At 48.0% G+C, this 18,066-nt stretch overlaps 1 protein-coding gene across 1 annotated transcript in view; it reads right to left on the bottom strand.

Annotated features, from left to right (window-relative positions):
- LOC147747716 (coagulation factor XIII B chain-like) overlaps window positions 1-18,066 on the bottom strand; it is a 444,785-nt gene that overhangs the window by 285,012 nt on the left and 141,707 nt on the right. Inside the window, exon 3 of the mRNA XM_086926046.1 lies at window positions 12,800-12,976. Coding sequence (XP_086782172.1) covers window positions 12,800-12,976 — 177 coding nt within the window. The remainder of the gene's footprint in view (window positions 1-12,799; window positions 12,977-18,066) is intronic.

The raw sequence follows: 18,066 nt of genomic DNA, 5'->3' as shown, positions 1-18,066 counted from the left end.
GATCTCCGAAGGGGAAGGGTAGTTCTTCCCACATTTCAGCTGGAGGGGACACGTGTTAGACCTGGCATCATTGGAGTGAGTCTCCCTTCCATTTTGGCGGATTGCCTCCTCTGTTTTTGATATGTTTTTGCTGGTTATATGCTTTGGGCACTGTGCCACTGCCATTCAGTGCCACAGTGCAAGTGCTCCCTATGTTAAATTGATGTATTGATTAGTGATTCCATGATTGGGTCACTTGATTTACTTGTCAGACCCTAGTACAGTGCACCATGTGTGCCCAGGGCTTGTAAATAAAATGCTGCTGGTGGGCTTGCAGCACTGGTTGTGCCACCCACAGAAGCAGCTTGTAAAGTGTGTCTCAGGCTTGCCATTGCAAGGCCTGCGTGCAGTCTGTTACTGCCATGTCGACCTGGCCAGTGCACCCACTTGCCAGTCTCTAAACCATCCCTTAGCTTCATATCAGAGACCCCTATGGTAGGCCCAAGGGCAGGGTGCATTGTAAGTATAAGGTAGGACATGCCCTGGTGTGTGTAGCATGTCCTAATAGTGAATTACAGCCATTTTCGTTTTCCACTATTGCCAGGCTACCTGTTCTCCATAGGCCAGAATGGGCAGTTAGATTATTACATCTTATAATCCTAACTGACTCAGGGAACATGGTAGAAATTCGAATTTACTATGCCTGAACTCAGAACAATAAAATGCATCTTTTATTTAAGTTGGATTTTAACATTCTTTGTTTGAAAATACCACTTTTAGAAAGTAGGTATTTTCTTGCCTAACTATCCAAAGCCTGCCTCTGCTAGGTTGTGTATTCCTTGTCTGGAGTTTGAGTGACAGGGCTGGGGGATTTCAAGAGACAGGATGAGTCAGCCCAGTGGTGAATAGGGAGATCTGCATCTAGATGGGAGAGAGGAGTTGCACCTGGGACCTGAATAGGGCTGGGCCTTCCCTCCACAATGCTGGCTCCACCTCCTGGGGTGCGGCTAATGTCTCTGCCCTGCGAAAGAAGATAAGGAATCACGTCAACAAAATGCTCCAGGACTGTGCTTTCCCTCCAGAATGCTGGTGCCACCTCCTGTGGGGCATCTGATGTTTCTGCCATGCACTGTGAAAGGAAAGAAGGAGTCCTGTAAACAAAGTGCTCAGCAACTGGTTTGGACTAGGCAGAGTCCTCTCTTCCTTCAAAGAACAAAGGATTTTAGGGTATAAATATTGGGACTCGGACCCAAGAACTTTAGATCACTTCTGGGAACTAAACAAACCTTTGCCAAGGAGAAGAACCAAGGAAGCTGCAGGAGTTTGGACTGCCCCTCTGCCAGTGTGCTGTTTGCTGGGTTGGCCTGCAGTGGTTTCTTTATTGGCAAGGAAAGGAACTTTTTAAGGACTTTCATCATCTTCAGAATATTCTCCAACGGCTTGTACTTGTTCTTGCCTCCTGCTAAAGTCTCAGGGACAAACGACTTCATCTCCAGCTCCCCCCTGAATTTCCTTGCTGGGAATTTTAACTGCAGAAGCCTGCGGTTCGCAGGGAGCTGGAAGCGCGATGCAACGAGAAGAAGCGTGTCACCGCCGCAGCTGAGATCGTCGCATCGCCGGAGAAGAGTGCCACCGCCGCATCTCCCAGAAAGCGTGTCTCCATCGAAGCTGCCTGCTGTCGCATCACCGGAAAAGCGTGACGCCATCGAGAGAGTCACCATCGCATCGCCGGAGAAGCGTGTAGCAGGGCCTGTCGCGGCTCTAAAGTACAGAGTCGTCGCAAGGCTGCCAGGGCGTCTTCGCATCATCCTTGCATCATCGCATCAAGGGCACCATCCTACCGCATCGCACCAGGATTGTCGCATCGCATTGAGGCGCCATCTTACGCATCGCAGCCGGACCGCAAGCCGAGAACCCACGCATCATCCCCGCACCGGTAAGGATCACGACGCATCCCCTACTCACTGCACCATCAGGATTCAAGCAAGCTGGGCCGAAGACGGCTGAATTGCCAGAAATCGGTCCCCGGTAGCTTGTCTCCTTTCTGGTGAAGAATTGGCTTGGTAGTTTAGTCTGCCCTGTTCCCATGATGCACTGGGCCAAGGACAGACTGATTTGCATATAGCCAGTTTCTGAGCTGGGATGGTGCAGTGAGATAAATAACGATGATGGATCAAGCCCTGATCTTTGGACTGGGTAAGAGTGGTCTGCTTAATTCAGACACTCTGTTCATCACCACCCCCTTTTCTGAATCGTTTTTGGCCACTATAGGTGTGGCAGGGTATACTCAGACATGAGTCCCTTTCTCACTGCACCATCAGGATTCAAGCAAGCCGGGCCGAAGACGGCTGAAATGCCAGAAACCGGTCCCCGGTAGCTTGTCTCCTTTCTGGTGAAGAATTGGCTTGGTAGTTTAGTCTGCCCTGTTCCCATGATGCACTGGGCCAGGGACAGACTGATTTGCATATAGCCAGGTTCTGAGCTGGGATGGTGCAGTGAGATAAATAACGGTGATGGATCAAGCCCTGATCTTTGGACTGGGTAAGAGTGGTCTGCTTAATTCAGACACTCTGTTCATCACCACCCCTTTTCTGAATCGTTTTTGGCCACTATAGGTGTGGCAGGGTATACTCAGACATGAGTCCCTTACTCACTGCACCATCAGGATTCAAGCAAGCCGGACCGAAGACAGCTGAAATGCCAGAAACCGGTCCCCGGTAGCTTGTCTCCTTTCTGGTGAAGAATTGGCTTGGTAGTTTAGTCTGCCCTGTTCCCATGATGCACTGGGCCAGGGACAGACTGATTTGCATATAGCCAGGTTCTGAGCTGGGATGGTGCAGTGAGATAAATAACGGTGATGGATCAAGCCCTGATCTTTGGACTGGGTAAGAGCGGTCTGCTTAATTCAGACACTCTGTTCATCACCACCCCCTTTTCTGAATCGTTTTTGGCCACTATAGGTGTGGCAGGGTATACTCAGACATGAGTCCCTTTCTCACTGCACCATCAGGATTCAAGCAAGCCGGGCCGAAGACGGCTGAAATGCCAGAAACCGGTCCCCGGTAGCTTGTCTCCTTTCTGGTGAAGATTTGGCTTGGTAGTTTAGTCTGCCCTGTTCCCATGATGCACTGGACCAGGGACAGACTGATTTGCATATAGCCAGGTTCTGAGCTGGGATGGTGCAGTGAGATAAATAACGGTGATGGATCAAGCCCTGATCTTTGGACTGGGTAAGCGTGGTCTGCTTAATTCAGACACTCTGTTCATCACCACCCCCTTTTCTGAATCGTTTTTGGCCACTATAGGTGTGGCAGGGTATACTCAGACATGAGTCACTTTCTCACTGCACCATCAGGATTCAAGCAAGCCGGGCCGAAGACGGCTGAAATGCCAGAAACCGGTCCCCGGTAGCTTGTCTCCTTTCTGGTGAAGAATTGGCTTGGTAGTTTAGTCTGCCCTGTTCCCATGATGCACTGGGCCAAGGACAGACTGATTTGCATATAGCCAGTTTCTGAGCTGGGATGGTGCAGTGAGATAAATAACGATGATGGATCAAGCCCTGATCTTTGGACTGGGTAAGAGTGGTCTGCTTAATTCAGACACTCTGTTCATCACCACCCCCTTTTCTGAATCGTTTTTGGCCACTATAGGTGTGGCAGGGTATACTCAGACATGAGTCCCTTTCTCACTGCACCATCAGGATTCAAGCAAGCCGGGCCGAAGACGGCTGAAATGCCAGAAACCGGTCCCCGGTAGCTTGTCTCCTTTCTGGTGAAGAATTGGCTTGGTAGTTTAGTCTGCCCTGTTCCCATGAAGCACTGGGCCAGGGACAGACTGATTTGCATATAGCCAGGTTCTGAGCTGGGATGGTGCAGGGAGATAAATAACGGTGATGGATCAAGCCCTGATCTTTGGACTGGGTAAGAGTGGTCTGCTTAATTCAGACACTCTGTTCATCACCACCCCCTTTTCTGAATCGTTTTTGGCCACTATAGGTGTGGCAGGGTATACTCAGACATGAGTCCCTTTCTCACTGCACCATCAGGATTCAAGCAAGCCGGGCCGATGGCGGCTGAAATGCTCAGACATGAGTCCCTTTCTCACTGCACCATCAGGATTCAAGGAAGCCGGGCCGAAGACGGCTGAAATGCCAGAAACCGGTCCCCGGTAGCTTGTCTCCTTTCTGGTGAAGAATTGGCTTGGTAGTTTAGTCTGCCCTGTTCCCATGATGCACTGGGCCAGGGACAGACTGATTTGCATATAGCCAGGTTCTGAGCTGGGATGGTGCAGTGAGATAAATAACTGTGATGGATCAAGCACTGATCTTTGGACTGGGTAAGAGTGGTCTGCTTAATTCAGACACTCTGTTCATCACCACCCCCTTTTCTGAATCGCATCCCCTACTCTGCGCAAGCATCGAGGCACGATGCATCCTTTCCCCAGATCACGGAACCAACGCATCTCCCCTTTGGCTAGCCTCTTGTTCATTTTGCGTTACGCATCCAGGTACTTTGTTGAGAACTTTGAAGCATTTATCATCAACTTGAACTAAGCAACTTTAATCATCTTTAAGTCAACTTCAAGTACAGTATTGTGGATTTTTGTCATTTGTGGTCTTGTGTGAAGTCTATATAAAGAATACTTATTTTTATAAAACATGTGTTGTGTCCATCTGTACTGTTTTCACTGCATTACTGTGTATATTCACAAATGCTTAACACACTGCCTCTGAGATAAGCCTGTCTGCTCGTGCCAAGCTACCAAGGGGGTGAGCAGGGGTTATCTAGGAGTGTAATCCCTTATCCTGACTTAGAAGTAAGGGTCCCTATTTGGTCAGAGGTGAATACCATTGCCAACTAGAGACCCTATGATGTAACAATGATATAATTTAAGGAAATCTTAAACAAATATGGTATTTGTAAAAGTTTAGTAGAACCATACACATCATGCGATACCCTATCCCACACTATTCCTCCCAGAACTGGATATGCTGTGTTGACCAGGGACAGGTTCCTTAGTTCACGGTGCGATGATGCATGTAGTTTCAGAACCAAGTTTACAAGTTGAACTGGATAGCATTCTGGTAGATAGTGTCCATTCAGAAGTAGGAAAAAGACAGTTACCAAACCAATCCAGAGGACCAGGAAAGTAATCAAATTGTAATCCAGAGATGTAACCAAGGAGCAACAAAGTATGTCTTTTTCAGTCAAAGATAGAGTGCATACAATTGTAGTTTGAAAGGGAGAGTTGGTGGTGCTGGCGGCTCAAGTTCACTTGAATCCAATAAGAAGTCGTCATAATGCAAGAAATAGCCAGATGCCGTCTGGTCTATTTTTGGCAGCTCAGCAGGTTTTGTAAAATTGCAAGATGACTCGATTTGTGGCATATTCACATAGATGTCTTTAATTTTTCAAATTGACAGTTCTGTACTTGTCATCTGTACAGTTGTACAGAGTAATATCTCATTGTTGTTAACAGTTTCTCTTTGGAGAGTGGAATCTTCTGTCGTTATTAAATCTGAACTTCCTGGACGGTAGCAAAAGGAGTTCAGCAGCTACCCAGGAGCCCACGCGGCCTACTGTTGACAATCGGCCACATAATATGGTTTGATCAGATCAATGGAGACAAACCTTTTGTCTCTGTGACCGACAATGGGTGGAAAAAGGATAGTTCTGGTACTTCGACAGCCAGGACAGGTACAGGCACTCTGTAAGATGGCCCAAATTCTTTTTTGTCCAAAATTCTTTCTCTGGCCAGGTCCCCAATCTTCGGGACCAAGGCATTTCTTGCTGGTACAACCTTCACTTCTCCAGCGGCAGTGCGTTATACTTGGATGTTGCTTTGAGTGCCCAGGAATTCATTGAGTTTCTGTAAAACATCCAAATGTTCATTGATGCCAAATGGTGTTTCTGCTGCCACTGCGCTGACATTATCAAGGACTGGTGCCCACATTTTCACACCAAACAGGAGTTCATAAGGAGTCCTCCAAGGGACTCTCCAACCCCATTCCCTGGCAGGAGAGAATGAAGGACTCAGTAGGTCACAAACTGGATACCCTTTACGAAGATGTCAGACTGCTGTGCGTTGAAGTCTCAGCATTCAGGGACCCTTGGTGTCAGCTGAAATGCCTCTTCTGCTAATCTTTTGGGATGCTCATTATTTATAATAGAAAGCTGCCTGCCGATGTGCGTGTAGCTTAGCAATGTTAAGGATATGTGGATAGCTCTGTAGCCCTGTGGGTGAAGATAGAACGACATTTGTAGATACTGCATCAAAGGGCCTTGTACATGGTGTTGGAAGCATCGTGATAATGTTGTACAAAGCTGGATGTATAAACAGAAGTAGTTTCAGAGAAACAAATCCAACATTGTCACACATGCAAAAGTGTGCGAACGGTCGCAGCAGAAATGTAACTGTTTTTAGAACAATCTAAGAAAATGCGCAGCTTTTTACTTGGGCCTAACCTGGGCACATAACAAACGGAGTGCAGGAGATAACACCCAGCAAATGATTTTTCCATAGAGAGCACAACCATTCAGCATCACACTGAGGTTAAAAATTCCATGCCATTCCAGCAAACTTTATTTCGGTCGATGTAGACCATATAAAAGTACAAAGTAAAATATGGTTTGCACAGATAAAAACACATAAAATAAAAGAAATACAAGAAAAACATACAGATGAGTTTTGCAAACTTAGCAACATTAAAATACTTCAAAATGGACACAGGATGGGAGAAACATGGGGTCCAGCCCTTCAACCCAACCTCATCCAGCAACCCTATCAGTTACCCTGTAAAGAGCCATTAGGGCTATAAACACTATATATAGAGTGTTATCAATACATATTTAAAATTCATCGCTATTCTTGATTGTTAAAACATGGAAAAACATTTTTAAAAAGTTTGAAAAGTTAAAAAAGAGAGAGGCTACATACACCAGAAGCTTTTTTTAACACTGAGGAGCCAAGTTAATCAAACTCCTACGGGTATGCTACATTGAATTAAGAAAACGGAACACGGCAAAGACAATGGGTGGGTGGGGGTCATGTTTCAGGACTCTAAACGCCTCCTCACAGTGCTTGAACCCTAGGTTCCGGCAGAGTGTGATGAGCCAATGCTATCTGGTTGGCTTATAGCCAGGACAGAAAAAGAAGACATGGAGCTCTGACTCAACCCCACAACTACAAGCTGGGCACTCAAGGGGAGTTGTTTTTGTCCATTTATGAGTAAAAGCACGAAGCGGCAAAGACCCCAGTCTGAACTGGATGTATAGCTTCTTTGCAGAGAAGGGCTGGATATCATCCAGCAAGGGCTCAGTCTAATAATCATCTTGAATCCTTAGGAAGTCAGCTGTCAAATGTCCTAAGACCGCATCCCCTGGACATCTGCTCGCTTGGACAACCTGTAGGCTTTGACATGTTCTAGACGTGATGTTGTGGGGCACGATTCTTCAATTTTACTCCATAAGCTAGATTTACTGAATCTGCAACATAGGTCCTTAATATACATGAGCCAAGGTATTTTGTCCAGACCCTGGAAATTCAGTAACTCCTTTAATTGTTTTTGGTAGGCTGCTAATTCCGGTGTCACCCACAGTCTATGCGAGAATGTTAGTGGCCTAAGTCCAGTCTCATCCGCTATTGGTCTAATTTCTAAGTCCATGCATAAAGGAAAGACAGGGGTACTATTAGGGAGACCTAGCATTTGCCTAATAAAGTTATTCTCTGTTTTGGTCAGTCTATCAGAGGGACGATGACCACATAATTCAGCCCCATGCAATGCAGCACCCCTTGCTTGGACCTTTTATTTCTCCACTATTGGGCCAACTGGTTTCCGAGAGGAGTTTCTATATACTATTGCGATTCCCCCCACAATCTGGGCTAAATTCAGGCTTGCTTTGGCAATCTCCGGGCCACATTCAAATGTTTCTGACAGTGTGACACTTAGGTAATCAAAAACTGACACACACTCAAGCAAAGTGCAGTTTAAGGAGGAATTTGGGTGGTATGTTATGGCTGGGTTGAAGACTATAAATTTAGCTTTAGGGTATCTATTTCCAGCCCCCTGTTTTTGCAGAAGATGGCAAAACTGTCAAGAACCCACTGGATGCCAATGGGCAACTTAGAGAGTAACAATGTGTCGTCCGCAAACATAATTGCTGGTACCTTGGTACATGCCAGCTTTGGGGCATTGTTGTTCTCGACCTCGTTAAGGTGGGCAACCAGAGCATTAATAAAAAGACAAAACAGGGTAGGTGCAAGCATGCACCCCTGTCTTACTCTTCTATTTACAGGGAAGTGGGGGTTAGCTCACCAAACTTCCCAAATCATACTTGGGCGAAATTACCCTTGTGCACTCTCATTAGCAGGCTCAAGAGGTAGGCAGTAATTCCCAGATCTTTAAGAACAGCTAACAGTTTTTCTCTAGGGACCAACTCAAAGGCCATCTTCGGATCTACAAAAATTAGATCACCCTCGAATAGCACTGTTTTCCAATATAGTACTTAGAGTCTGAAGATTTGGTCGATGGTAGAGATGTTGTTTCTGAAACCTGCTTGAAATGGACTCAGAATTTCAAACTCCTCCATCCACACAAGCATGGGGTCGAGGAGAATCCTAGCAAATAGTTTCTGGGTAACATTGATCAAAATGATCGGCCTGTAATTGGTAGGCAAGAGGGGTGAACCCTTCTTAGGTCTCGCCCTGGCGAAAAGCACGCGATGCGCGAGAAGCGCGCAAAGCGTGCTCTCGCCGCGAGACCTATAGCCGTCCACTCTGCTTCCAAGGAGACAAGAGATGGTCACGCGCAACACGCCGGGATCGGATCAGGTCGCGCGTGCGTTCACCATCTCCTGTCTCTCTTGAAAGCACACACAGAGAGACACACGCACCTGCACACACACACAGAGAGACACACACACACACACACACAAGCACAGATACACACACACACTCAACTCCTGAATCCCCAGCTCTCCTTGCACTCCCTCCAGTGTCAGACAACCATGCGCCATCTGCCAACAGCTACTCTCTCCCCGCATTCCTTACCGTAGTTCCGCCATGCAACAGCGTGATGCCCTGCAGTGTGTCCCCAGAGCTCACAGGGTGCTCGGTGTACTTCTCAGCCCAGGCGGCCACCGTCACGCTGTCCGTGCTGCCTTAGGAGCAGGCCAGGCTCAAGGACAGTTCAACCTCCAATTCAGCCTCGGAGCCTCAGAGCAGGTAACTTCTCCGGCGATCCTCAGCTTGCGCCGGGACAGCCGATGTGCATGCTCACGTCGTCTCGTGCGCTCTCAACACGCTTTCAGTTTCGCTCGCTGAGGGACGTTCTCGCGCCTCCCATAGTCACTCCACCGTACTGACCAAGAAAGCTACCTTTCTTCGTCCATCGACCTCCTAGAATTATGCATGAAACTGTTACCCTGTGCATTGACCTCTTCCCTATCTTAATCGGCACTAACACGTTGATCCTATTTAAGTGGTGGAATTGCCCTCTGCCCATAACCTTCTCAATCCCTTGAAACCGCACTTTTGCCGCTGCATCGGCGCCCGCCCTACACCCATCCACCTTTTGTCACCTGCCGAGCCTTCCCTCCGAAAACAGAGCCCCCACAAATTCGAAAGCCGCCCCCGCCGACGGATGCTCACCTCTCCACGCATCTCCAGCAAACTTGACTCCCCCCGTGTCCAGCGTGCCCAACCTGCATTGCCAGCTTGTACGACCTGGCCCGCATCACCATCCACTCCCTTATTTCCTTGAGCCCCCGCACCAGGCGCAACCCAACCCGTGACAGAGCACACCCCTCCCTACTCCTGGTCACCCTGACCTCGGACTCTCAGTGTCGCTTTAAATATTTTCATACCCTTATTGTTGAGGGCAACCGGCGCACCCGCACCCATCACCCTCGCGTCGGCAGTTCCGCATACACTCCCACTTGCAAACCCCACTGAACACCCCTCCCCTATGTCATGCCAAGCCCCATATGCTCCCGACCCCCACCACGCATCCACAAGCCTCCCCTAAGCCCCCACAATTTACACCCTGCCACCCTTTCCCAAATGCCCATTCCTGTGGCCAAGTCCTCCCGAGTGCCCGTCTATCCCCATTCTGACGCACGACACTGTCCAGCAAGACGCCGCCTTGTCCTCCCCTGTATCCTATACCTTTGTCACAATCACTAGCAAACTCCACGATGTACTTGCCTGTGTGCGGCACAACACCTCCAGCCCCTCAGACAGCACCGCCATTCCAGCCGCAAAGAGCCTTGCATTTGCCCGCATGCTTCCCTCCTCACCTTGACCCTTAGGCCACCCAGAAACCAACCCCACACTAGCCCATGCCTAACCCCCACCCGTCTCGAGCCTGAAAGCCAGAAAACCAAAGACCCCAGCCGCTCCCCCCATCCTCCGCCGCCCCTGCAGTGTCAATGGTCGGCTGATATTGTGGGGAGTAGTGACTAACAACTGTCCTCTCTCTTCCGCCATCGATGCTTGCTATCCCACCCACTCTTAACATTTACTTGCATTGTCCAACTACCCCCTCTCATTCTGCCTCCTTTTTCGCACCCCAGCCCCAGCCACCCCACCTGCTGCCCCGTGCCCTTCGCCCACCCGTTCTCTCCTATACCCACTATACTACAGCCACCCCCTCCCCCACCTCACCTCGCACTTTGTCGACGCCGCACCTCTTCTCCTGACCCAATTCCCCGGATCTCTCGTAGACTGTGCTGGCTCTGCCTCTCCTGATTCTGAAACTGACTAACGCAGTCACCACGCAGTCTCTTCTCTCTATCTTTTGATGTCTGCCCTGCCACCATTTACTTCGGACCCTCACACCTCCTCACCCTCACACACCCTCTCACCCTCACACACCCCCACTCACCCTCACACCCTCACTCACCGTCACACCCTCACCCACCCTCACTCACCCTCACTAACACCTCCTCACCCTCATACACCCTCACCCTCACACACCCTCACCCTCCATCACTCACCCTCACCCACACCTCCTCACCCTCACACCCCCTCACCCTCACACCCCTCACCCTCACACACCCTCACCCCATCACCCTCACCCTCCCTCACCCTCACACACGCTCACTCACCCTCACACACCCTCACTCGCCCTTACAGCCTCACACCCCTCACCCTCACAACCCTCTCACCCTCACTCACCTTCACACCCTCACCCACCACATCACTCAGGAACACCACCGCATCACTCAGGCACACCACCACATCACTCAGAGACACCACTCAGGGGTACCACCACATCACTCAGGGACACCACTGTATCACTCAGGGACACCACTGTATCACTCAGGAACACCATCATATCACTCGGACACCACCGCATCTCTCAGGGACACCACCACATCACTCTGGGACACCACCACATCAATCTGGGACACCACCACATCACTCGGGGACACCACCACATCACTCGGGGACGCCACCACATAACTCAGGGACACCAACACATCACTCGGGGGCACCACCACATCACTCGGGGGCAACACCACATCACTCGGGGGCACCACCACATCACTCGGGGGCACCACCACATCACTCGGGGGCACCACCACATCACTCGGGGGACACCGCCATATCACTCGGGGACACATGCCACATCACTCGGGGACACCACCACATCACTCTGGGACACCTCCACATCACTCTGGGACCCCACCACATCACTCTGGGACCCCACCACATCACTCTGGGACACCACCACATCACTCTGGGACACCACCACATCGCTCTAATACACCACCACTTCACTCGAATACACCACCACATCACTCAGCCCAACCACATCATCACTCAGCAACAACACAGCACTGTCCTTGCTTGTTTTTACCTGTCGCCTGCCCAAGATCAGGAAGCAGGCACACCGAACCAGCACCTCCTCACCACTTCTTGTCAGCCAATAGCAACCCCCATGCCCAGCATACACAGAGAACTACACTGCTATGGCACAGCACTACCAACTGCCTGCCTTCCTGCCCCTACACTGTTACCCCGCGGTGCAGCCACAGGACAGTGGCTACATTGCCCGTGTCTACCCCGCAACACGTTGTTCCTGCCATGGAGGTTTCCCACAAGCCGGGTGCAGTTAATAAGTACAGGGACCCAAAGATATGTGGCATCGAATGGACCTGGTACAGGTAGGCTTTTTAAAATTTATTTATTATTTTTCACTTTTATATAGCGCAAACTTTACCCGTAGGTATCAGAGCGCTTTAAATCAGCATGCTTATAACAAGCAAGACAAGCACTCTATATTACTTCCAACTTTGCTTAGCATAAGCATCAGCTAACCATTCACAAACAATGTTTATATACCAATAGCAAATTAAACAAAAAAATTAATGCAAAGCATTGTCATTTACAATGCCAGTAACTGAAACTTTAATGCTGCGAGACCTATTGCATTGTAAATGCTTGTTAAATACTGGGAATATTTCTGCAGGCCAAGTTTCCGGTATCACCATGCCTCTCATAATGGCATTGAATATTACCCATAAATAAGGACCCCATATTTCTGGTTCTGACCCAAATAGGTCACCTGGTAACCCGTGGCTTTTCCAAGGGGAAGCTTTCTAATGGAGTTAAGAACTTCTGTTGGGTAATCCAGTAGGGCCCTTCGTAGGTGGTCCCAGATGATATTAAAGGTGAAGGTTGAAGAATGCACTTATGAGCCCTTATTCAAATCTTAACCATGTTAGAAGCACGCAAAGAGGGAGTTTGTGCTGATATCTAGGAATCCAATTACCATTTCCACCACTCAAAAGCAATTAATGAAATATACATTACTCACGAATGCACGTCGCTTGAGAAAACCGTCCATTTGAAAGACACTCCACTGTTCCATCCTCTTGTCCTTCGTGAGTGAAAAAACCAGGGTAGCAGCGGAAGTATACAGTTTGTCCCTCTGTATAATGTTGTTTATTAAAATACACATCCATATTGTTAAAGTAGGGCCGCTCACACACACCTAAAAAAAGATGTTAAGCCATGTCTATTATTGCTAATATTAATGTTGAATAAACATATGTTTTGAATAAATATAATGTTTCACTGCATGAACTTCAACGCTTCTAACATTAATGGGTTGGACCATGGCTACTTGCAGGAGGATATTGGTTCTGACAGAAACAGATCAGTATCAACAATACTAAAATGAATACCGCCATAATCTGCAGGACGGGTTCTCTTACCAGCCCTCCTCATAGTGGCTACACCAATAGGAAAACAACCTTTACCTACGAGGAATGTGGCAAAAGTTGCAGATAAATTCGCCAACATCTTCCTACCGTAGTCTGACTTGGAAGTCAAATCCTCAGTGACTCTTTAGAAGTATCTTCCTTTGCACTGTATTCACTGGCTTGCAACTGTTGTGCTGTTGATATATAGAGTTTGAATGCACCAAACAGGTAGTTAGGGGCACCTGACTGCATCCTGTGCTGCCTTCAGGAGAAGCAGAGCTCTGTTGTGCGACTTCTGCTCCATCTTAAAGTCTTTACCGATTCCCAGTCTATAGAAAACATTCATTCAATTTTCTCTGTAAAACACACTTTGCAGTAATGGTATGACCCTTGCCCTTCTAGCAGAATAAATGTGAAGTGTTTCTACTAAAATTGCCACATAGAGGGCCCGATTCACAGAACTAACCTAAGACAAAATCCTAAACTTACTACTTTTGGTATTCACAGAAGGCATTTAGTAGTAGTAAAGTTAGGATTTTGTCTTAAGTTTGACTTAAGACAAACTTAAGATAGACCTAAGACAGACTTAAGACAGACTTGATCCAAACTTAAGACAGACTTAAGACAGACTTAAGTTAGAATTTTGTCTTAAGTCTGTCTTAAGTCTATCTTTAGTTTGTCTTAAGTCTGTATTAAGTTTGTCTAAAGTCTGTCTTAAGTGTGTCTTAATTCTGTCTTAAGTTTGTCTTAAGTTTGTCTTAAGTTTGTCTTAAGTCAATCTTAAGACAAAATCCTGACTTTACTACTACTAAATGCCTTCTTTGAATACCAAAAGTAGTAAGTTTAGGATTTTTTCATAAGTTAGTTCTGTGAATCTGCCCTATCGATCACACTGCAGCCAGGTCCACCGTTTTCCACTTTACCCGGAGAAAGCCAAAGGACTGGTCAACTGCACTGATCTTATACCTGAAGCCTGTTTATAGTCCTGAGACAATGTGGTTTTCCTCACACCAATACAACTGCCTTAGCATCTGTTTGCAAAAATGTTTAGCAAATTGTCAATCAGGCTGATAGGGTGGTAGTTGGAAGGAAGACTGGGATCCCCTTTTTTAAAGATAAACTCAATCTCTTCCTATTTCCACAATTGAGGGAGCATCCGTCCATTGCGATGGCGTTGGATACCATGTTAATATAGGTCTGCTTTGAAGATGTCAGTGGAGCTTTCTCTGGCTTGAAGGTTGCATGGGTTGCTCCATGGTAAAACTTACTTGGGGAATGGATTGTGGCATAACATTGTGGAAGCCCATACATGCAGGCCCAGGCTCAGGGAAGCGGGTAGGGGAGTGCAAACTCACAAAATGGGCAACTCTAGTCACAGGGTAGAATAGATGTTTCAACGGGGCTGCCTGTCCTCCCACGCTCTTACTGACCAGTGCCCAGAATTTCCTCTGGTCATTCGCTATGGCGGCATCCAGTAGGTCAGACCAAATGCCATCTTCTTAAGCTCCTTTTGCAACTTTGAGGGTGGCACGATAAATGGCCCTGTTTGCTCATATAGCCTGCATATCCCCCTCTTTTAAAGATTTGAGCAGGTTTGCCTTTAGTTTTTTACACTGGCCATTGAATTATCCTTAGTCTGCATTGTGTTTAGGCAACCCCCATAACCTCCTTGGTGAGGAGGTTCCTCAACTTGTCAAATACCATATTGTGCTCCGCTAATATCACCTCACTTCCCCCCCAGTTGGTATAAATGTAATCCATATGGGTGCTTAGATTGCCCTGACTCCCTCGGGTGAGAGTCCCACTCTTTCCTGTATCACATTCCTCCTGTTGTTAGTGGCTGTGCGCTGCATTGGAGCTTGCTCAGTGGCTACAGGGCAGGGTAGGGTCATAGCTTCTTTTGATCTTAATACCAAGGGATTGAGGTTGCTCTCCTCTACCTCCACCACCATCATGTCATCTAACTTGCTTCAATGCCTTACATCCAAGAAAATGTAGTTGACTCCGCTAGTGTATGGGCCTGCTCTAAATGTAGGTGCAATCAGTTTGTCGGAAGGAGACCGCCCATTGCATTACCGAATTCCATGTGACAGGGTGAGATCCACGACCTGGAGTGCAGCTCTGGAAAGGTGTCTTCCAGCGGAGTACACAAGGTACGAAATACCACAAATAGTGTTTTCATCTCTAGACAGTTCACTTGCCAGATTGTTTGGCTCAAATGTGAGGTTGAAGTCCCCTGTTTTGATCAAATGGTGGGTGTTATAATGGTCACATAGAAAACTATCCAATTGTTGGAGATTTTCAATTCCTGCTTACAACTACTAATCCAATCACAGATGTTAATTGTCATCAGGGCCTGGGAGTTGGGGCGGGAAAGGATTATCCTGTGGACATCAGGGGAGTCCACATGAAGGGGTGTGACAGCATAGTCTATGGTGGAGACAACCAATACTAGTAATCCATCACAAGGGCGCCTAGCATTAGACTTATTAACTGGGACGCTATAACCATTGTAACCACAGCTGTTCACTTGGTGAATGCCCATTTCTCCTTAAATAGACATATGTCATGGCCATCAAAAAAGTGCCCCATCAGGGTCCCCTAGTATACCTTAGATTCGTGCAATGTTCCAGCTTAGTAGTAGGGACTGCGGAGGTGGAGGGGAAGAGTGCTGCAAAGTGGTGTCAATAGTGCCTCACAAGGGTCATTTTTTGTGCTAGAAATTGATGGCATGTTACCTGTACCTGGATTATTCCTTAAGACGTCATTCAAAGAATCATGCGGATTGAGTGGCCGCTCTTTTCGCTACCTAGGAGTGAAACATTGGAATGCTCTTCCGATTCACTTAAGAATGGAACCCTCTGAAACCCTTTTCAGAGCCAACCTGAAAACCCACCTCTTCCCTCAATAATCCTGTCATTCCTTTCCTTTGCTTGATTCTCTGTGAGTTTTTTCAGCAATCAGCGCGGGGATACACAGCTGTGCAGCCATGCGCTTAATAAATGTTTTATTATTATTATTATTATGCTCCGGGTCAGGGAGCACGGGGTTCTAGAACTGTTGCTAGTGCATTCTTGTCCCGTTATTCCAACACTAATATGCCCTGTCTGATGTGGCATCTATCAATCTCTGCTAGAGAGGATGGACATTCTATTGTGACAGGATCTTTTCTATGGCCCCAGTCTCCCCCCCACTGTTAACAACTTTGATGGCCAGCTAAGGCACGCCTCGGGGCAAACCCAGATTTACCCTTCAGATGGCGATAAAAGAAACCCAGTGGCTGGAGGGAGATCTTTGAAACAGCCCACTTTTGGTGTTTGCAGCTATTAAGGAGATTGCAGACAATGGAAGGGACCCTGAAGCTAACACCAATGCAATCACCTCTATAGGATTTCAGCAGGGGCCAGACCCAGTCCACTCCATTAATCATCAATATTTGCTAGGCATCTAAAGGGGAGAAGCCCGCATGAGAGCACAGCCAGTGAAGTGCTTTATTTTTTAATTGGGAAAAGGGTTCCTCAGTCCCCTTAACTATGCTACGTACATTGATCAGTATGGGTATGCATCTGGGGGCAGATTCAATGAGTTAAACTTGTGGCCTTGACCTGAGTCACAATTTGTGCGTGGCTCCCCTCTCGCTCCCCCACACCCTCTCTTTAGCTCAGACGTGGTCTCCATTTGGGAAAACTCTCTTCCTATTGGTTTGCTAATGGGACAGCTATCCCTGGTAGCCCTGGCATCAGAAGCTGCAACGGCTGCAGGAAGCACCTCCTCTATACCACCATTGGGGGACAAGAGGAAATAATCAACCATAGTAGTGGGGGGCAATGTGTCTGGTTCGGGTATTGAGGGTGTCAGAAACACTGCCTTCTTCAGGTTACTGATTTCTGACTCAATCACCTCCAGCCGCTCGCAGATGGGCTCTAGCTTTTCTGACAGTAGTACTGAAAATCTATCAAACAAGTCCTTGAGCCCTTCAGATGTCTTGGCTGGAGCCTTGTCTTTACCTACACTCTCCACCATGTGGGCCAGAGGACACAGTCTCTTTGCCTTGGAGTGATTAGCTACCCTCTTCCTTTTGCATGCAGCTCTATTAACTAGCACAGTGCTCAGACAGTGTAAAGGGAAGTCACCTGACCACGCTGGGAGACCATTTTGGTCCTCTGCTGGCACTTTTGTCTCCCACATATTTGGCCAAGTCCCGGTGTTTAGGTGTGACCTTGATGTTGGGGAAACCACAAAGTTCCCCGGCGATATTGCTGGGGGTGGCCTGGGATCCAAAGGTTGGTAATAATAGAGGGGACAAAAAGGATAACCAGAACTCCACCAGGTCGATTTCCTTACTAATTAGACCCACTGCTCTCTGTAGAAACCAATCCATGATAGAAGTCTGTGGCCTGCTTCCTCACTGGTCAGAGCTTTTCACTTCCCCACGCAGACATGTGTGGCAGGGAATCGTTAAGTTAGACCAGGCCCCCTCCTGTAACATGGAGATACTGAAGATACAAAGAAATACTGTAGATGCTGGAGGGCACAGCAAGATGTAGCAGGGTTAGCAAGGGCGTAAGAGCACGAAGTACAGCAGGAAGTACATCAAGTATCAAGTACAGCAATGTAGGTAGGGAAATCATGGTTTTGGCTCAGGCTTGACTCTGGGTTGGGAATTCTCCCAGCAACGGACAGGACGGAGCCCCCTGCCGACATGGAAAACCCTCCGAGGGCATGTAGGAGCTGTGTTGACTGATTGAGGCACGAGTGAGGACGCGCTGATTGCACGGTAGCTTCCGCCACCTCCAAGCCGCAAACCGGACTCCTGTCTCTGCTTTGAGACGCGCGGTCTCCAAGGATTGCTCAGGCTGCCTCTTAGTGGGAGTCCGTG

This window comes from Lissotriton vulgaris, chromosome 1_1 (genome assembly GCF_964263255.1).
Source record: "Lissotriton vulgaris chromosome 1_1, aLisVul1.2, whole genome shotgun sequence".
In the NCBI taxonomy this organism is placed as follows: domain Eukaryota; kingdom Metazoa; phylum Chordata; class Amphibia; order Caudata; family Salamandridae; genus Lissotriton; species Lissotriton vulgaris.
This window is presented reverse-complemented; position numbering and strand designations above follow the sequence as displayed.